At 45.4% G+C, this 21660-nt stretch overlaps 1 protein-coding gene and 1 long non-coding RNA gene across 2 annotated transcripts in view; both read left to right on the top strand.

The window, feature by feature from the left end:
* LOC146839141 (uncharacterized) overlaps positions 1-2213 on the top strand; it is a 69697-nt gene extending 67484 nt beyond the window's left edge. Inside the window, exon 2 of the long non-coding RNA XR_014960803.1 lies at positions 168-2213. This is a non-coding gene — a long non-coding RNA (uncharacterized LOC146839141). The remainder of the gene's footprint in view (positions 1-167) is intronic.
* LOC146839140 (uncharacterized) overlaps positions 1-21660 on the top strand; it is a 366458-nt gene that overhangs the window by 332533 nt on the left and 12265 nt on the right. Inside the window, 1 exon segment of the mRNA XM_085600014.1 lies at positions 20464-20535. Coding sequence (XP_085456140.1) covers positions 20464-20535 — 72 coding nt within the window.

Here is a 21660-nt window from a genome sequence, read left to right as displayed (position 1 = left end):
TCCATGGAATTATTGCATAGTCCTTCATTCCGTGCTGGTGACTCCTCAATGGTGTCATTGCCTAAACCATTTTCATTTCGTTTTGAGTAACTTAACACTTCTGAAATCATCGGCCTTGTGACTAACATCATAGCATTCTCATTGGGTTAAATCCTTTCTTTTTATAGCCTACCTGGATCCAAATTGAAAATGGAAAACCTTCGCAATATAATACTATACAAGATGATTACTGGGTCGGCGATTCGGAGAGTGAAAAGGAACCGCTTATCAAGGTGGCGATCTACATTTCGCATTTACAATGAGGAGCAACGATTGAGCATAAAGCAACTCCGTTAAGATTTGTAAGAGTAACTCAGCAGATTTTAATTATAAATCTGATGGTCGAATCTATAAAGGGCATTTCGTCATCTATGAAACAATTGTTTTTATATTTAAATAACCATCGACTTACGTTTAAAGTTAAACTGAATTCTTTATACATCTGGTATGTGAAGATATCAATCCCTCACTCTTGAATTACCAATAGAATTTTCGAACTTGTCTTGCTATCAATTCAAGCCCTGAAGAAGTTCCGTTAAATTGTCTATACAGGAACGAAACGCGTTGGCTATCGTTGTGTATTTATCATCCATGAAATAAAAGTAAAAAAAAAAAAGAGAAATATTTTGGACTCTCTATCTTATGTTCAGTGCACCTCTATTTGTAAAAAAATTGTCTGATCTGTTTATAGAGGCACCATTAGGTGACGGGTGCTGGAGTTCTACTGCACAAATAGCGTGATAAGGCGGCAGTATTATATAAAACATAAAAGTGGGGTGCTACTATTTATGTCCGTCACCTTTTAGTTCCTTTTCAATATCAAGATGATGACTGGTTGCATCTTTCTGTCTCTATAATTTCGAGACAGTGCTTTTTAACTCTCGTTAAGTTGCTGTTATTCTCATATATATTCAGAGTAATAGAGCTATAAATACTTATATTAGTAGAGATAATGGATTTATTTTCATTCACAGAGCGTGATTAAAAACAGATCGATCAAATCAAATTAAAATAAATATGTGAAACGAGCCTACTTTGAATACATTAAGGTGAGAATTCAATATTAGTTTAGCTCCCAAAACTGTTGCATCATGTTAAATTATACATGGCCCCCTAATGGATTAACAATTAGCTACATCCTCTTGCTTTTTGACAGACATATTTCCTCATAGTAATTCCTGCTGCCGGAAGCCTAGAGGTTCACTGCCAGCTATTATTTAACGATATGGGCTGAGGTATTGATATATTTATGATGGTTTGCATGCATTACTCACCTTTCTGGGAGACACATGTCTGAATCTTGATTAGTGACTGACGTAGCGAGACACAGGGGAATACTGGACTCTTATCTATGAATGGGATCATGATTATTATTGATTATTTTATTAAAGCTGTGTAGTATCAGTCGTCTCTGGTTAATACATGAATGCCAAAATGTGTGAATTACAGATGTGTAAGAGATAGGTGGTAGAATATGGAACACTCTCAGTGGGATGTGTAGAAATCTACATATTGCCAACTTTGTGCAATAAGTATTTAATTATTAGACTATTTACATTGTTCAAATGTGTGTTTTTTCACATTGATCCTGTGACTGCAATTATTTTGAAAGATTCTTGAATCTCGGAGCATTTAGAGCATGTTTTCAACTACTAAACGAAAGATTGTCAATGTCTTTGATTAATATGTATGTCTTTCATGTTTTTATTTAATTTTAATGACATATATTTTGTATTATATTTTGTGTTAGGTATGCTCATTCACGTATACCAAAGGAAGGAATATTATACCAGTCCTGAAGAAGGTGGTTTTATCTTTTTATTCCACCGAAAAGCGTAGACGTAAAGTTTTTGGTTGAATTTGTCTTGGGACTAGAATTATTAAAATCAGGGTGAATTGCTCCCGGTTATTTCTGGTCCATATAGGTTACAAATTAACACGGTTAAGGCACAACTTTGGTGCTCTTTTTACACATTCTCCTTCCATGTGATGTTTACTCATTGTCTTTTTATGAGATTTCGAACTAATTAAATTGTTTTAAATTTATATTTTCTGTATGAACATTTACATGTTTTTTTAATAAAGATACATATTTGTGTCATTATATGTTTTTTATGATTACCTATTGCTGTGAATTGGATCATTAATGTGTTAATAAATTTTATTTAATCTAGTGTTAGGTTTCTCACATCTCATTTTGAATTGTTCTTAGTATGTGATATATTTGACTGAATGATACATTTGACTGTATGGTCTCTAAGTGGCGATTTAAGTAAAGTGTGTTTTTATAGTTCAAAGGGAATTTTTCTAACTATATAGTTGATTCTTGTGCTCTGTCCCTTTGGACTTAAATGAGCCCCTCTCCTTGTTTTCAAAGTTCTGGACTGCACACAGACTCTGCAATGGGAGGTCTGGGACACACTTTACAAGCTGCTTCTGTGGGTGGCGCAATCAGCGCTGCAGGCCCACCAGCAGTATTCGGTCTACCAGCCCTGGGCACGACTGGTGCACTATACTAGGGACTAACAGGTAAACCAAATGAGCCAATTATGGGTATACCAATTCATACCGTCAATTCTACAATAGGGAGCATTCGCGCTGTGGAACTGAATGGCAGTGGCACAGTGCCCAGAGCATCTAACACCAGCAGAAACAGAGGAGACAAAAGCGAAAAATGGAAGGGATACCCACGCCAATGGTGCCAGGTCTAACAACTGTGATATACTCACTCAAGTCCGCTGTCACCAGAAATTCCGTTAGGTTCTGGCAAGCTATTGTTACTTCCACTGCGCTGTCTAGCATCGTCAGAGCCCATTCCCCGTTCATTAGATGTGTCCTCAGAATTCAGGGCATGTCTGATCTTGAGACCTGCTACCTTCTTCTTTTTGAACTGAGCTTTTGACTTTTGTTTGTCTTCTTGTTTAGGTGCGTAGTCCGTAGGGCGTTGCTTGTCTCTGGACTTTGTACGCTCTTCTTGTCTGTGTTCTGGGCTGTAAATTCTGTTCCGCTTGCGGAATTTGGGTAATTTTGCGTTCTGCAGAGAATGCGGATTTGCCAAAAATTCTGCAATCCGCGGCTTCGCGGAATTGTTTGCGCTTTCAAAATGCGTGTTCACAAGATATTTCCCCCCGAGCACACAAACAGCATTTGCGAACAGGAAAAAAGCATCGCGAACGGGTGGAACAAGCATTTCCGCATGTTTGCGAAGACTTTTTGCCGTTTCGCAGAGCTTTGCGTAGCGCGACTCTGCAAATTCCGCCCACCCCTTCTGACCATCCTTCCCTCTCTAAGGTTTTTGATGAACCCTGAAAGGAACGAGAGGAACGTGTATCAGTGTCGTGATACCTGTCAGGTTTCCTAATATTGTTCGTATTCCTAAGGTTATCTTTATGTTGTTTTTTATTTTCCCACTTCTTCTTTGAAGAAGCAGGTGCTTGCTTAGGGGTATCCTTTTCAGGACTCCCCACCAATTGTGGTTTCACTGGTCTAGCTCCCAGGCTATCCCTACCTAATTCTGCATAAGCAGTTTCAATTATTTTAGGTAGTTCTGTCTCTTGTTGTAAAGGAGACAATTCTCCTAGTCTCTGGCATATTGCCACTGATGCTGCCTCACCTTTAATATTTGCTAATATAGCTGATACCCGGGCATAATGACCCAGTAATTTCATCCCCAAATTCAGAGCAGGTTCTGCTCCGTACTCGTTCTGTATCTGTCTCAATACATCTGGTATTACAGCTGAGGAGGGATTACCATAAGTTCTGGAATATATGGCAGCGAAAACCGTACCCCAAGAGGTACAAACCTCTATCAGGGGAGCTACTCCCATTGGCAAGCAGGTTGTTAACATTCGGTGTTTTTCATGCGGGGTAGTGTGTGGAAACACTGCCTCCAGCCGTCTTATTTTCTGAGCTATCCAGAAAGGCATTTGGTCACGTTTTGTGGGAATTTGTCCATTACTGCATGTCATGTTTGTGGTGTGATCTTGGTTGTAGACGTCTGGACTGGTCCTGTTGTTGTTGTAGCCGGTGTTGGCTGTAGTGTGAGTGTTCTCATTACAAATTGTCATGTTTCTGTATAGTCTTATTAGTTCTTTGTGGAGTATAAGTAAATCTCCTCCTGGCATTGTCTCAATGTCAGGGTGCGGTGTATAGGCCGCTAATACTGGCCATGTTGCTCTGTCTCTTCCGAGCGGACCCAGTCTGACTCTGTTCCTAGTATGGGGGAGGGCGCCTTTAAACCAGTATAGGTGTTCCTGGTAAGTTAGTGGAATTTCAATATATTCGTAAGGATTATAGTCATTTGGCACTTCATCTTCTGTGTAGAAATGAAATGTTTTTGTTATTGCATTTGCTGCTGGGACTGTAACCCATGAATAGAATACCTCTGTTCTATAGGATTTGTGTACCTCCATCACGAATGTTACCGTTCCACCCATGGATGTGAAACCATACGCACCCAATTTTATGGTGACGGCATTTCTGACGTTTGGTGTCATTTGAATTGCATCTGCATCATTTTCATCATCTGTGGCATTGAACTGCAGTTGTTGTTCCGCTGCCTCTTCTTTTAATGTTTTTATTTAAGAAGGGCCTTGTTAGGCTTTGAGATAAGGTGTTTGTACACAATTCGTGGAACAATATGTCCTTCAAGCTTGATTAACCAGCAGCCAATAAATAGTATTTAGACTACTCCGCTGTGGCGGAATTTTTGTGCCCTCCCACTCCAGACATCTCTGGAATATGTGAGTAGGGGTCTCTGAGATTAGCACGACTGAACTACTCAGATTCTATTATTAAATAAGTACCCAACCAACGTTGGCGACGCCATGTTGTGTAGTTCCTATATCCCTTTATAGGTTCTGCACGTTTAGACAACATAGACTATAGGATTGGTGTCAGACTGATTCTGGACGCCTCTATCGGGTATTTTGGCCTGTATAGCAGCTAGCTCACAGTGCCACTAGAAACTCCTCTTACCAAGGAGGGAATCGTTCCTGGCAACTAGCGAACATGACCACCCCGATCCCTCAGGGCCGTGGAAATAATGCACCACTTTTCACTCAGTCACGCGTGCTCACTTTCTCTCAGATAGATACACAGAGTAAACGGTTGGGACGTTGTCAATATGTATTTATTGAAAAGTCATTATTCTAGTGTAAAATAGATGTGCTGAGACAATCAATAGACAGTGCAGGATATAGACAACTAGAAGCACTAGAAACGTAAAAGGATGATAGATTTCTATCATTCTGCTAAAATCATGAATGCATACAAGCATATAAAATACATGACAGTAATAAATGTGTACTCCTACGATGTAATCCTAACTAGATGTATCTAAGTGTACCTAGCATGTGTGTAGGTGCTAAGCCAAGAATCCTCCTAGGATAAGTCAAACCCCATTACCTGAATTGAGAGACTGTGGGACCCCCGTTCTGGTCTCGAGCTGGACACCCCGCAAGGGATATTCAGACCACTGCGAGCTGGATTGTCTGCAGGCAGGAACCTCAGCGTCTCGCGTCAGTGTGTCGGCATGGACGTCCTGATCTCCTCTCTCTGATGTGCTGTAGAACTACAGAAAGTAGCTAATGTTTCTTTGTCCCTTGTCCCTTGTATTAGCCATTGTTGGAATTAAGGATGACGTAGGGGATGAACCTTGCACGTAGATATTATGCAGGTGGTGTAGCTTCTGCCTGGTTTCCAAGAACCCTCATGAATATTCATTCATACTATATGAGTCCATTAATGAAGTTATAGGAGGCTATTGTTCAGGGAAACACCCTCCTTTTGCACCCAGGACTAGAACTAGGTAAAGGTTCAATCCTAAAAGCTTTTTTATTGTGTAGTGTAGGGGAAATAATGTAGGTGAAGGTATATGATGTTACCCGGGCCTATATTAGGGTACCTATATAGAACATAACAGTGAGGCCTGTCCAAGGGGTACAGAGGAGCTGAGATCTGTCACAAGGGCAGAGAAGAGGTGAGATCTGTCCAGGGGGGTGCCGAAGAGGTGAGGCCTGTCCAGGGAGTGCAGAGGAGGTGAGGCCTGTCCAGGGTGTGCCGTGTAGGTGAGACCTGTCCAGTGGGGTGCAGAGGAGGTGAGGCTTGTCCAGGAGGGTGCAAAGTAGGTGAGTCCTGTCCTGTTCAGGGGAGTGCAGAGGAGGTGAGGCCTGTCCAGAAAATGCAGAGAAGGCATGCGGTCTGTCCAGTGGGTGCAGAGGAAGTGAGGCCATTCCATAGGGTGCAGGGGAGGTGAGACCCATGCAGGGTGTGCAGAGGAGGTGAGGCCTGTCCGAGATACAGTGGAGGTGAGGCCTGTCCAGGGGTGCAGAGGAGGTGATTCCTGTCCAGGGAGGTGCAGAGGAGGTGAGGCCTGTCCAGGGGTGGTTTAGAGAAGGTGAGACCTTTTCACGGGGTGCAGAGAATGTGAGGCCTGTCCAGGGACTGCAGAGGTGAGGCCTGTTCAGGGGGTGCTGAGGTGAGGCCTGTCCTGTGGTGCAGAGTAGGTGAGCCCTGACCAAGGGGTGCAGAGGAGGTGGGACCTGTCTAAGGGGTGCATAGGTGAGGCCTGTCCAGGGGGTGCAGAGGTGAGTCCTGTCCAGGGGGTTGAGAGGAGGTGAGGCCTGTCCAGGGAGTGGAGAGGAGGTAAGGTCTATCCAGGGGGTTGCAGAGGAAGTGAGGCCTTTCCTGTGCTTTGTGGGTGCAGATAATGTGCAGCCTGTCCAGAGGGGATGCAGACATGAGACCTGTCCTGTCCTGGGGGTGCAGAGGAACGGAGACCTGTCCAGGGGGGAAGGTGGGGGTCTGGTCTGGGGAGTTGAGACCTGCCCTGTCCAGGGTTTGCAGAGGAAGTGAGGCCTGTCCAGGAGGGTGCAGAGGAGGTGAGGCCTTACCTGTCCAGGGGGTGCAAAGCAGATGAGGCCTGTCCAGGAGTGGAGGCTTGTCTTGAACTGGGGGTTCGGAGGAGTTGGAGCCTGTCCAGAAGGTGTGAAGAGGTGGTGAGGCCTGTCCGGGGGCTGCAGAGGACGTAGGGCCTATCCAACGAGGTGCAGAGGAGGTGAGGACTGTTCAGGAGATGAAGAGGAGGGGAGGCCTGTCCCGTGCTTGGGGGGGTTCAGAGGAGGTGGGGTGATTCTAGGAGGGGTGCAGAGGACATGAGGTCTGTCCAGTAGGGTTGAGGAGGTGGTGAGGCCTGTCCGGAGGGTGCAGAGGAGGTGAGGCCTGTCAACGGGGAGAGGAGTGCAGAGAGGAGGAGGTCTCTCCAGGGCAGGCAGGGGAGGTGAGGCCTGTTGTTGGAAAGTGGATTATTAATAGTGGTTAATATATATCTACCACTGACAATAATACCACGGACACGATATAGGGCTCAGAATAGGTCTCAGAAGAGTATTCCGATGCTCAACCCGTGGTAGCTTGGCTGTGAGCAGGCAGGCTTAACTTCTGGGACAGGTATGTAAAGAATTTAAAAACACCAATTCAGTAATTAACCCCTTCAGTGCCCGCCCCTTTCCCCGCCCTGTGCCGGCCGTTGCATTAGCGGGCGGGGTTTATGACGAGCTGGACTCGTCATGGGCACAGCGCAACCGCGGCCCATGACGAGTCCAGCTCGTCATGGGCACTGAAGAGGTTAATTAAGACACAACCCACAATAAAAATCCAACACCAATTTATAAAAATAGGAAATATGTTTATGTTTTAAATAACATCAAAACAAAAAAAAATTTAATGTAGGGAACCAGAGATATACATTTTTAAAGATTAAACACTTTTTAGTGTTTAGAAACCAATAGTCACTTCTGGACATTTGGTTGCCTCTGACCGGGACAAGGTCAAAGTTTGAGGCCGACCGAGATGGATCCCTGGTTGGATACACTAAGCGGGAGGGCCCGGTCAAGATTTTACCTTCACACTTAGAAACTTTTCTGGAGGATTTCTCACCAGACGTCGTGCAACCTCCTCCAGCAGGCCGGATTCAGTGAGGGTTCGCCGGATTGCCTTTCTGTGAGAGTCTGGTCTCCCTATAGAGCTATCTCACAAAAGTTCACCAAACGTCTGGAACTTCATCCTGAAGTTCCTCTTGTTGGTCCAAAGTGTCCAAAACACAATCCAAGGGTCTGGAATCTCCAAAATGGTCCTTGAAAGGTTGGGACCACAATTCCCACAATGCACCTGGACAGCACCATTAAAAGTCCACTGGATACACTCCAGGCAGGGGACTCTTGGTGGAGTTGATGCAGGTGAGCTCTGTTAACCTGTAGCTTGTAGGGAGCACACTCTTTATTCCTCTTGAAACAAGCTACATCCAAAGGGCTGTAGTTCAGGTAATGCAGCAGGCGCAGTCAGTCAGAATGCAGGGCCTGATGGTGCAAATCAAGTGTCCAGCTTGGCTGTCCTTCTTCTTTTCTCAGTTTCAAGCAGCAGAGCTGAGTGGCACCAGATACTTATTCAGTGTTCTCTGGGGTCGTACAGGAGGGCACTCCTGTCCAATGAGGTGCAGGGCAACGCCCTAGTGGCTGACCATTTCCTCCAAAGTGTGGCGCAATGGTCTCCCAGAAAGCACTATTTCTCCAAAATTCAATATGGCTGAAGTCTCTGAAGAGAGACATGAGCTGGCTAAACCACCCTCCAGGATGGCTCATCTCCATATTCTCCCTCCCCCTGGCATCTGCACATTCCTTCCTTAAGTCTGCCACCTGGCTGGGTTCAGAGGGTAGGGGTGTAAATGAAAGTGGCTTATTCTGCCTGTCCTCTCCTTCTTTTGAAGATCATAGTTTACAACCCCTCCCCCTTGTTCGTGCATTCCTATGCAGCAGAACCCTCTCCTCCCAGAATGGCTCCTTCACCCCAGGGGCTACTTATCACTTCATCAAAGCAGCCTGGCTAACCCACTTAACTCTGGCCAATCAGGTGTGAGCACTAGCGGGCTGAATGTTGGCTTACAGACAAGAACGACTTGTAACTTCTTGCCTGTACATTTTAGGATAAATCCAACAATAGGATATTCTTGGATTTATCATTACCATTCTATTGAGTCCTTGAATGATATTTTATCTCTGTTTCCATGCGGGAGATTATAATTAATCACTGAATGCCACGTTAACCTGTGTGGCTGGGGATCTGCAATACGACAAATGAACTGGGCAATTTCTCCAACACCAGGGCTTATAAAACATCTTTTATAAGGACCCTGCCTATATCTACATGACCCCCCACACCTGGAACACCCAGGGTAGACTGTAGGGGTACTGAATATGTACAAATATTGCAGCTCTTCACTCCACAGTGCTCCTAGCAGAAAAGTCAATTTTGAGAAGCACTTTACTACAATGTGGAAATGAAATGTGCAATCTCACTAACCCCAAGGCATATAAAACCTATTTAATAAGGGTCCTCCTTATAAGTACCTGACCGCCCCCACCCCACCCCCACCTCTAGAACACCTAGGGGAGGCCCTGGGGGTACCTAATATGGCAAAATATTGTAGTTTATTTGTTTTTCACTGCCCAAAATACCAAAGTCGAGATCGGGCACAATTTACATGTTAAAAACTGACCTGCAACACAGGGCGGCTTTCAAACTGACCTCTGGCTCCAGCAGTGCACACATGATGCTGGCCTCTAAAGTGCCGTGTCCTATTATGTACTAGGGACTTAAAGGTAGTTTTAATCCCCAGCCCTATTATGTACTAGGGCCCTATAGGGGAGGCCATGCCAATCATAGCGGCACCCTAGCCCATAGTGTGCTGCCCTAGTGTAAGTAGGTGTTTTCATTGTATTCCTATTGTGTTTTCATCATAGCACTGGCCCTGGGCCCGGTTAGGCAAAGCCCAGGGACAGTCAGTTACCACCAGTACCAGTCAGCAAAACGAATGGGGGTGCCGAGGACACAGGATGACTTTGCGGCATAGCCGCACTCCCCCAAACGAAAAGTGATGTGTTACTAACTTACACCCTGGTAGTCCTCATCAGCTGAGTGGAAAAACCTGGAAAGTCTTTCAGCATTGGCATGGGCAACCCTAGGTCTGTGTCCCACAGTGAAGTCCATTCCCTTTAGGGAAATAGACCACTTTAACAGCGTGGGATTCCCCATCACATCTACACGAGCCATCTGAGAGGCCTGTGGTCAGTTTGAACACGAAGGCCAGTCCCAAACAAATATGGCCTCAGCTTTTTCAGGGACCAAACCACAGCAAAAGCCTCTCTCTCAATGGCACTCCTCCTCTGCTCTCGGGGAAGAAGCCTCCTGCTAAGGAAGGCAACTGGCTAATCAAAGCCCTCTTCACTTAAATGTGACAACACTGCCCCAATCCCATGTTCTGAAACATTTGTCTGAACCACACATTCCTTTGTGTAGTCAGGGGTCAGCCGCACTGGTGCTGGACACAGCAGCTTTCAGAGTGTCACAAGCCTTATGATTCTCTGGGGTCCAATCCACTTTCTTGGGTATCTTCTTAAGTAAGTTCTGTCTGGGGAGCCACAATTGTCCCATAATTCTGAAAATACCTTCTATAGTACCTAGTCAGTCCAAGGAATGCCCTGACCTGTGTCAGGGTGAGAGGAGCCGTCCAATACAGAATAGTTTGAATTTTGGCCTGGAGAGGCTGTACATGGCCTCCACCTACCAGGTGACCCATGTACACCACATAACTCTGCCCTTTTTTGGAACTTACTTGCCTTATTAGTCAGGCCTGCCTGCTGCATGGCCTGAAGCACTTCCCTCAGTTGGCTTAAGTGATCCTCCCAGGTGGAGCTGTACACATCTATATCATCCAGATAAGCTGCACTGAACTGTTCCATCCCAGACAGGACCCTGTTCACCAACCTTTGGAAGGTGGCAGCTGCATTCTTTAAGCCAAAGGGCATTACTTTGAACTTATATGTCCCTCTGGGGTGGAGAATGCTGACCTCGTCTTCGCTCCTTCAGTGAGGGCAATCTGCCATTAGCCTGAAGTCAAATCAAATGTACTCGGGTACTTAGCAGCTCCTACCCTATCACTGAGCTCATCAGCTCTAGGTATAGGATGAGCATCTGTCTTTGTGACTGCATTAAGTCCTCTGTAGTCCACACAGAACCTTAACACTTTTGCCCCTCCACCCTGTGGATTAGGCTTGGGCACCAGCCCCACTGAGCTGGCCCATGGACTGTCAGAAGGTTCAGTTACCCTGGACTCCAGCATCTTCCCTACCTCAGCTTTAATGCTGGCACTGAAATGGTCAGACAACCTGTACAGTTTATTTTTGACAGGTGGGCTGTCACCAGTGTCAATGTGGTGAACAGAGAATAGGCCAGCAAGCTGCACCAGCACCTGCTTACAGTCTCTGTGCTGCTAGTCTGTCAATTTGGGAGAGGGTACCACTCCCTCCACTGACCCATCTTGCACTTTATTGGAGAGGAGGTCAGGCACTGGCTCGATTTCCTCCTCCACTACCTCATCAGTGACTAGTAACATGGTCATATCTGCCCTGTCATGGTGGGGATTCAATCTGTTCACATGTAGGACCCTATGAGGGTTCCTGTGGTTGTCAATGTCGACCACATTGGTAACCTCACCCTTCTTTTCTAAGATTGGGTAGGGCCCACTCCATTTGTCATCAAGGATCCTGGGAGCCACAGGCTCCAACTCCAGCGTCAACTGTCCAGGAGTCTTCTCAAGCATAGTAGCATTTTGATCATACCAGTGCTTCGCGAGCCTCTGGCTAGCCTCCAGTTTTCTGCTTGCCCTGTACATATACTAGGCCATTCTAGATCTCAGGCCTAGCACATAGTCCAGCACTTTGTCCTTGCTTCTTCAGAGGCTTCTCTAAAGGCTCTCTCAGCAGGCACAATGGACCCCTGACAGGGTGTCCAAACAACAATTCCAAGGGACTGAAACCAACCCCTTTCTGTGGAACCTCCCTGTATGCAAACAGTAGGCATGGGAGGAGAACATCCCATCTCCTCCTGAGTTTCTCAGACAACCCATTGATCATGCCCTTCATGGTCTTGTTAAACCACTCCACCAGACCATTAGTCTGGGAGTGATATGTGGTGGTGAACTTGTAGTTGACACCACAATCATCCCACATCACAGTCAGATAGCTAGACAGAAAGTTTGGGCCCCTATCTGACACAATCTATTTAGGAAAACCATCTCTGATGAACACACCAAGCAGTGCCCTACCCACCTCAGGAGCATCTATGGTTCTAAGAGGGATTGCTTCAGGGTACCTAGTGGCATGGTCCACTATCACCAAGATGTACCTATTCCATGATGCTGTAGGTGGGTCCAGGGGACCAACAATGTCCATCTCCACCCTTTCAAAAGGAACCCCAACCACTGGCAGCGGTATTAGGGGAGCCTTTGTCTCGCCCCCTGCCTTCCCACTGGCCTGACAGGTGACATAGGAGCTGCAAAACTCTTTTACCTGTTCAGACATATGGGGCCAGTAGAATTGGTTCACCAACCAGTTCCATGTCTTTGTCTGTCCCAAATGTGCTGCCAAGGGGATATCATGACCAAAAGTCAGGATGAACTCTCTATACTTCCGGGGCACCATCAACCTCCTGGTGGCCCCCTCCTTGAGGTTTCTGGCCTCAGTATAAAGCAGTCCATCTTCCCAGGAGATTCTGTGAAACTCACTGTCATCCCCTTCTTCCGGCTTAGAGGCAATCTGCCTCAAGCTCTCAAGGGCGGGACAGTCTCTCTGCCCCTTACAGAACTCCTCTCTGGAAGGCCCACCTGCTCCTGTCAGTTCTGCCAAATCTGCCAGCTCTGGCAGGGATGGAGTCCCTCCCTCAGAGGCCAGATCGTCCCTATCGGGGTCAGTTTCCTCCTGCACCTCTGGAGCTCCCTGGGCTGGCTCACAAGGCCCAACACCCTTGTCATTGGATGCTTGGCCCTTTGTTCCAGGGTCCAAGTGTCCAGCCTTTCCCTTCTGGCTAGTCTGTGATCTAGTCGCAGCACATACCCACTCAGGGTACCTCAATATTTACATATCACATGGATCACATCCTAGTCTACACCACACCCTGGCTCACATCCAGGTCCCCACCATGCCCTGGCTCACATCTTGGTCCTCACCAGGCTCCGACTCACATCCTTGTCCTCACCAGGCCCCAGCTCACATCCTGGTCCTCACCAGGCCCCGGCTCACATCCTTGTCCCCACCAGGCCCCGGCTCACATCCTGGTCATCACCAGGCCCCAGCTCACATCCTGGTCCCCACCATGCCACGGGTCACACTCTGATTCTCACCAGGCCCTGGCTCTCATCCAGGTCCATACCAAGCCCTGCCCACATGCTAGTCCTCACCAGGAGCAGCTCAGTTCCCTGGTCTTCGCCAGGCCCGGCTCAGCATCCCTTTACACACCAGGACCCGGCTCACATTCTCGTCCACACCAGGCCCTGGCTCACATCCTGGTCCCCACCAGCCCTGGCTGACATCCTGACCTTCCCTTTGGCCTCGGCTCACATCCTGGTTCCCACCATGCCTCCAGCTCACATCCTTGTCCTCACCAGGCCCCGGCTTACATTCTGGTCCCCACCAGGCCACTGGTCATGCTCTGCTCCTCACCAGTCTCATACGCTGGTCTTCAGGAGGCCCCGGCTGACATCCTGGTCCCCACCAGCCCCAGCAACATCATGATCCTCCCCAGGCCCCGGCTGACATCCTGGTTCCCAACATGCCTCTGGCTCACATCCTGGTCGTCACTAGCCTCTGGCTCACATCTTGATCCCCACCAGGCCCTGGCTTACATGTTGGTTCTAACCAAGCCCTGGCTCAGCATCCTAGCCCTCCCAGGTCATGCAAGAGTGAAAGAACAAGCAATGCATCCTGGTCCATACGAGGCCATGCAAGAGTGAAAGAACAAGCTATGCATCGTGGTCCATACCAGGCCATGCAAGAGTGAAAGAATAAGCAATGCATCCTGGTCCTTATCAGGCCTTTCAAGGGAGCGGAAGAGATATTGGTGCAGCTGTACTGCCATCTCTTCCATGTCGCTGAAGGGAGATCGGGCTGTGCAGTCTGGTCCTTGCCTGGCTCTGCAATGGAGAGTAGAAAGCCATATGTTATGTTATGTTATATTGCATTTGTAAAGCGCGCAGTTACTCAGGAGTATCCCGGCGCTGAGCGCAACTGGGGAACCCATCCTGGCTTTCCCTGTGAGATGATCCCTACTGGGAATCTCCAAGGTGAAGACAAGCATCCCCGGCGCTGATGGGGCCGTAAGTGGAGATAAGCAAGCTATTGCCCAGAGTTGCTGAGTGGGATCCGTGGTTAGAGTAGGCACCGAGAGAATTATCGAGTCCGCTGACCTTGGCCCAAGACCCTGCAGCGTCGGGAATCAAACCGTGGTCCCGGGCCGACTTCTGCTTACGGGTCTGCCGCCTCTAACCAGTGAGCCACACCATATCATACCTTTCCTGCCTCGCCGCAGCTATTGAAGCTCCCAACACTTCACTACACGCGTACCTTGGTGAAGGAAGTGTCATTGAGGCAGTCCTTGTAAGTCTTTTATCTATGTCTTCTCATGTTTTTTTCCTGATGTCATCGCCGACTGTAGCCACACTGGGTCTATTGTAGTGTGATATTATTTCCTGTAATGTCATGAACATCATTAGGCATAAAGGGATATGCTGCCATTTCCAGGGAAGTTGAGGTCCTAATCTCAACCACTGATCATTACATCACAACAGACCCGCCTTCCTCCACAGACCCCATGAGGCTTCCTCGCCCAGATACAAGGTAGAGCCGGATAACAGCCACTAACGCGTACCGCCACCTACAATTACACACTAAAAGGGAGCGCGTGCTTCTAAGCTCAAGGCTCATTGATCCTGGAAACAACGCGTGTAAAAACCAGTATTATGAGTGATTCTGTACCCTGCTCTACAGAACTGCAGGAGTCATCCAAGCAGTTCCCTCGAGTCCTCGCTGTGCACTGTGCCTTATACACACAAACGGTGATGTATCCTTCATAGACTTTAATCAATGTGATGTTTTGTAATCGGGTTCACTACGCTGTATTGATGCACATAATGGTGACAACAAGGGGGGGACATTACAGTCTCCAAATCTCTACAAAGTGAATCCACTTGCAACATAACTGGCGGGGGAAAGCGCCCCTTACTCTGACTAGGATTGTGGTTGCCGCTTGAACAGCATTATGCTTATTACGCTTCTCATTACGGTTATGAGAAACTTGAGGATTTATCAAAAGAGCATAATGTGAATTCAGCAATATGAAGTGTGACAATTGTACCATTAAGAACACATCTGAGAGAACTAATAAATACAATAAGAGATTGGAATGATGTGAAGAGATAAAAAACAAATTTACAACGAAGGGGAGAAAATAACAAAGGAAACATTTAGAAATAGGGAATGCTGACGAATGTGGTTCAGAGTCGAAACAGTTGATGTAAAAGAATTTCCTTTGAGAAGTGCATGGAGGAGCGCATGTGCATGTGCCTTGGTCGAGAGCTGATCTTTTGACATTCTGGACACATTTCCACAAGCTTAGAAGCAGCCAGAAAAGTGGGGCTCAGAGGGGGGAAGATTGTAACTGTTTTGAAGGTGCTGTGGATGAGTTTGAATATGGTCTTTGAAATTGTTGTCCCTAGAGATTTCTGGAATGACTTAAAGTTGGTTGTAAACTGGCCAGTTGAGGAGCCACAGAGTGAAGCGCCTCAAAATAACCAGAGATTGTTGTGCAAAAGTATAAAGAGTTGATCATTCAATTTAAAGACAAAGGATTAAGCAAGTCAATTGATTAAAAATAATGAGAGCGACACAAGTTTGTGCAGATTTACACAATATAGCAAAGTCGAAGACCGGACAAAGAGGGCGCGTGTGGTTTTGTGTCTGCCTGTCTTTTAGCGTTGCATCCAGAAATGTCTTTTCTCAAGGTATCAGTTTTACTAACCATGGCAATATAAATACCTAAAATATTAATAGTGTGCAGAATAAGACACACTCTTTGCCATGCTTGCAGCAAACTTGTAAATGGGAACATGAATCAGATGGCACAGAATGGGATGTCACAGCCAATGGTCCCAGCCCAACTGGCCTCTGTGACGAGCATGTAGAATCAAAGGCAGTCAAATTGGAACATTCCTTCAGTCTCGATGGCCCCACAGCCCAATACAGAATAAAATGCTAAATTCTCAACAAATTCAGGATTTCAACAAAATCCTTCAGTGATTAATACGGATTTTCCACATCTTGCATCTACACTAGCATTATGGGGCAAGATTCTAGAGTTTAGTGAATATTATAGTATTAGCTCTCAGCTGAGCCCGAGAGCCTGCCCCTTGAATGTTTTGATATTGCATACTATATTATTCACTGCACTCTAGAAAATCGTCCCATAATGCTTTGCAGGGCCTTTGGTTGGGATTGTATTTTTTTGCCCATAACTGTGCTTGGGGTGGTCCTAGGGGGCTGGGACCACCACCAATCCTTCAGCATGATGTGATCTTTGTGTTCAAGGCATCTGCTTGGTTCTCTTCCTAGGTTTGTGAGGACATCAAAATCATCACCTCTCTCACTGCTTGCTATATTTTCATTTTTACTTTTGTGAGATGATTATATGCATTTTAGCATGTAATATTAGAGTTATTTATGAGGTTTCTGTTTTATAAATTGTGGTGATACGGAATGGAGTTGCAGAGCGGAATGCACAGAGTTTTTGATCAATTCTGCATAATTCCGTGTAGTGGTACTCCGTCAACTACGCCCAGAACTTAGCAAACAGCTATAGGCTTGTGGCTTTAATCGATGTCGAGGTGAAATATTATGCTGGTCTACTTCTGGAAGATCTCATTACCTGGACAGATGAAAAATCTATTATACCCGTAAGTCAGACGGGCTTTTGAAAGGGCATGGGTACAACAACGAACATACTTGCCCTGTCCCTAATGATAGATGGAGCGAAAACAGCAAAACACCCCCTATTCATGTGTTTTATAGACTACTCGTAAGTGTTCGATAAAATCGACAGGAGCAAATTATGGCACAAGCTCAAGGATAAGTAAATACCATCACCTCTCCTAAACTAGTTAATTTTTCTCCACACAAATACGTGGGTACAAGTGTAGCTAGGAGATGGTAAGTTCCTGTCTCGAAACAGCCCTACAACCAAGGGACTCAAACAAGGGTGCGTCCTGGCACCGACACTTTTTAACGTGTATATGTCCGATCTATCATCAGAACTGGAAACCTGTAATTCGCATGCTCCAAAAATAGGAGGGCTGCTACTTTCCAACCTCCTGTATGCAGACGACCTCGTTCTGGTTAGTCGAACCCCCATTGGCCTTCAACATCTACTAGATACAACCAGTATATTCAGCAAACAATGGTTTAACCATCAACTATGACAAAATGAAGGTAATGAGGATTCATCCGAGAAAGAAAACCTCTAACTGCCGCTGGCCCCTGGCTAACTCAACAATAGAAGTAGTTGACCAATGCAAATACTTAGGAGTAATAATAGATAATAGAGGCACACTTAACTCACAAAAAGATGTCATCAAAAGAAGAGGCAACTCTATTGCGGCAGCAATGAAATCTATCAAACATAAAATCACCGGCCCAAATCTTACTCCACTTTTACAAGTCTGGCAAGGGAAGCCCATTCCGGCAATTACTTATGGGAGCGAGTGCCTGAGGGGAAGAGATGCGGCCATATTAGACAGCACTGTTTCAAGAGCAGCCAGAATGATTTTTAATCTACCCATGTACGTCTCACCGGTCCAAATAAGGTTAGAATTCGGCCTACAAAGCCAAGATTTGGCCCGCAAAGGAGCGTATGCCAAGACCTGGTACAAGAACATTGAATTCCTACCTATGGAACGAAATACATCGAAAGAGGGACTGTCCAGGTATGACCTATTTGATAGAATCAAAAGAGCGCCTGGGTCTGGAGGAACTTTGGAATGTCTCAGGGTCTTACAATTGTTTTAAACAAATCGTAAACAAAACAGTGAACAACCTATCCCTATTAGAAGACAAGGCGGTACTAACAGAAAGAAACCACGGATGGTTTGTTGTGCAAAGCTATGTCAAGTCTTCTCTGCAATCTTACCTAGGCGTAGGTTTCAACAGGAGGAAGAAAGAAAAATATCTTCATCTTCGAATGGGTATTTTACCAGCACTGCCGCACCTTCCCCCTTGGAAACGATCGCCGGGTCAGTCAAGATGCCGTTTATGTGCGGGAGCCAATGAAAGTGTATTACACCTTTTATGCATCTGCAGAGAACTACAAGCTGAACGTTGTCAGTTACTGAAGCCAGTCTTTGTAAGGATGGGGATAAGAACCTGCAGACAAGCTGTGATGGCAAGCCTCTGAGGTGGAGACGTTCAGCTAGCGTGCCGCTTTGTGCAATTTATGGAAGCGGTAGGGGAGAAACTTGGATCATTGAACACTTCACCATTGCAATAAAAAGATATTCCAGTGACACCTCACAGCAAACAACATATACCTAGGGTACCCCTCACCCGGATGACATAAGCTCCAGCAAACAGTCAACAGCAATTTACTGCTGCCGCTGCCCACAAAGCAACTGACAATTGCACACTTACCCCTCCACTGAGAACTGAGTACTCGTTTTATCAAATTTTAAGTCTTCTTGTATTGTATTGGACTACAATTTTTATAATTGTATCATTACTTTTAGCATAATGCACGGATATTTTATGGCATATTATTTTTAATTAGTTTCAAACTATTGACTTTGCTGCTATAACTTTTCTTTTTATGAGGAATTGTAAAGTTTTAGTTAACTAGACAATAAACTACTTACATTACATTACAAATAATGTGTTCTCTCCGTCTAAAAACTTATAAAATGTACTGTTTTGCGATATTTGCTGGAATTGTTTTTTTTACCCTTTTCCAAAAGGCAGACTACATGTCAGTCCTCTTACTGATTTTGTACTCAAGAACTTTTCCTTGATTTTTAACTAAGCAGATTCTATGTCAGTTTGCTGTTTGATATTATAGAAAAACGTTTTCTTATTTCTTAGCACACGTTTGTTTTTTTGGTCTGTCTATGTAGTAATTTCTGATTCTGGCTTTTGATATACTTTAGAGGTTAACTGTATATGATCCTCCTGAAAATATTATGATGATTATTTCTCTGACTGAGTAACCATGTTTATGCCTTCAGTAATTATTTTAAACCTTTAATAAAGCCTTATAGCTTGTTGTAGCTCCAAAGGCAAGGGCCTTTACCAAGAGGGCAATCCTTTAATGGACATAATTACCTGCTAAGGCTGACTATAAGGTCATTACAACATTTGCCCCATGAGGGCAGAATGTGTTAATTAATAAAACAAAGATGTCCCAGAGACCGAGGGGGTTGAAACACCTCTGGTTCTTCAAAACCTTTGTTTCACAGTTGTTGCTGTGAATGTTGAACCGTTACCAGCCGCATGCAGGACCACGGGGGTTAATTGTTGAACATTCACAGCAATAGCTGTGAAAGGAGGCTGAAGTCAGCCCCTGGTTCTCCCTGAGCTCAGCTAAACTGCTTTTCATCATTCAGTGGAGCCAGGGAGATGCAGGAGCTGAGTCGAAATCCCCCCTCTTCCGTCTGAGATGCCAGTGACACTGCGAGCTACGGGAGGAAGAAGGGGGGAGGCTCCTGTGTGCCCTGCTGCAGGCTCTATCTTCTGCCTTCTCGTGCCCAACCCATATATTTCGGAGAGGCAGGGGAAAGAGAGAGGCAGAGGCTGTGTATTAGGACATTGTAATGTTGAGAGCAGCGGGCCTATATCAGGTTTTAGAGGCTGCTGCTGCTCCGTTGTCTTCAGTGGAGATTTCAAAATTCCAGTGTTCTAAGCTTTGTCTTGCAAGGATTTATTCCAAATTCTAGTCCTTGGGTCGCCGTCTTATAGAGCTCACAAGACACTGATCCGCCGCATCACACCTTTAGATAATTTATAAATAAAAAGCGCCAACACATTGATGCTTTGCTGCTTCCATTGCTCAGCATGCGAACTCTGCACCAGCTTGAGCTTGAACTGCTGTTGCTCAGAGAACATGGTTTGTATAAATCTAAGAGTCTGGTTGACTGATTTATGAACGGTGCACAGAATTATGTACAAGGACTTTAACATGCTTTTTGTAAACCAGATTGTTTTGATTTGCAAGTTTCATGGGCTGAAAATGGGAAGATGCGCATTATGAAGACGTGGACTGGGTTGTTTGGGTCTGTTCTCTGAGACTGTGGGTGCACTCCATATTCACAGAGACCTTTTCCAGCGAGGGATCGTGGTTCTTGAACCAAAAAAAGTATTTATTCATAACCAGAGTTGCTTGACAATGGCCTCCAGAGAACAAGAGATTCTTTTGTTTTGAAAGTTCAGGACGGTTATTTGGAAGATGGGATGAAGTGTGATTGTCGTCTGATGCTCAACTATTTCTTTACTTCCTTTCAAGGTATTCTGGGATGACCAGGCAGTGCAACGTGGCTGCCACCCTTGGTGGAACAAAAAATAATATAACTGTCAGGTAAGGATTCTTATAACTCCAAGTTTCCTTTTCCCCGGTTTCTTCTTTCTCTATTCCCTTTCTTGATCTCTGTTTTTTTTGTCTCTTCAGCTTTAACATTTGACTCCCTCTCTGCACTATTCTTGTTGTTATCAAACTTCTGATAATCACCTGATGGAGCCACATTCCTCCTGGAACATGTTGGGGTGTAGTGATGGTCCAGTTCCTTTTTAGATCCAAATGGAGGAAGGACCTTCGCACTCCTGGCTATTCTGTATGCTCAAAGGTATAGGTGTGATTGGTGGTGATTGGTTATCCCCCTGAGTTTGGGGAACAAAGTTAATGAGAATGATTTGCGCAGTTCCCTGCAGGAGAGAGCGTCCCCAATCGCACTCCTTGGATTTGTTCAATAAACTTTAAACCATTGGTAAATGTTTTCAAAGCGCCAATTTTTATTTATCTTCTTTTGTTCTTGTCAATTACTTTCATCATTGACCTTGATAATGTGATATTCACTATATTTTTTGTTTCTGTGCCCAATGCATTTCGGGCCTCGCCCTTCATCAGGGGATTAATCTGAAAGTAATTTACCCAGTCTTTGATCGAGTTATAAACCATTCTTTTAACTGAATACCAACCACACATTTATATTGAATGTAGACTGTGGTGAATATCTGCCTTTATGTTTTCAGATTAAGCCCCTGATTGATGAAGAGGCGAGGCCCGAAATGCATTGGGCACAGAAACAAAAAATATAGTGAATATCACATTATCAAGGTCAATGATGAAAGTAATTGACAAGAACAAAAGAAGATAAATAAAAATTGGCGCTTTGAAAACATTTACCAATGGTTTAAAGTTTATTGAACAAATCCAAGGAGTGCGATTGGGGATGCTCTCCCCTGCATTGAGCTGCGCAAATCATTCTCAGTTCCTTTTTAGGTCAGTTTTGCCCAGCAGTTCCTTAACTATTAGCACATTTGTCTCCTCCTCTACACCACATAATACTATCCTCCCTCGGTCTGTTCTTTCGGCATCTTTTCTCTCTGGATCTGACTTCCATCTTTTTGCGTTCTCCTACCCTTTTCTATCTTGTCTACTAAAAGCAAAAGACACAGTACATATGCGTGGACACAGGACTTCCTT

Source organism: Triturus cristatus, chromosome 4_2 (assembly GCF_964204655.1).
Source record: "Triturus cristatus chromosome 4_2, aTriCri1.1, whole genome shotgun sequence".
NCBI lineage: Eukaryota > Metazoa > Chordata > Amphibia > Caudata > Salamandridae > Triturus > Triturus cristatus.
This window is presented reverse-complemented; position numbering and strand designations above follow the sequence as displayed.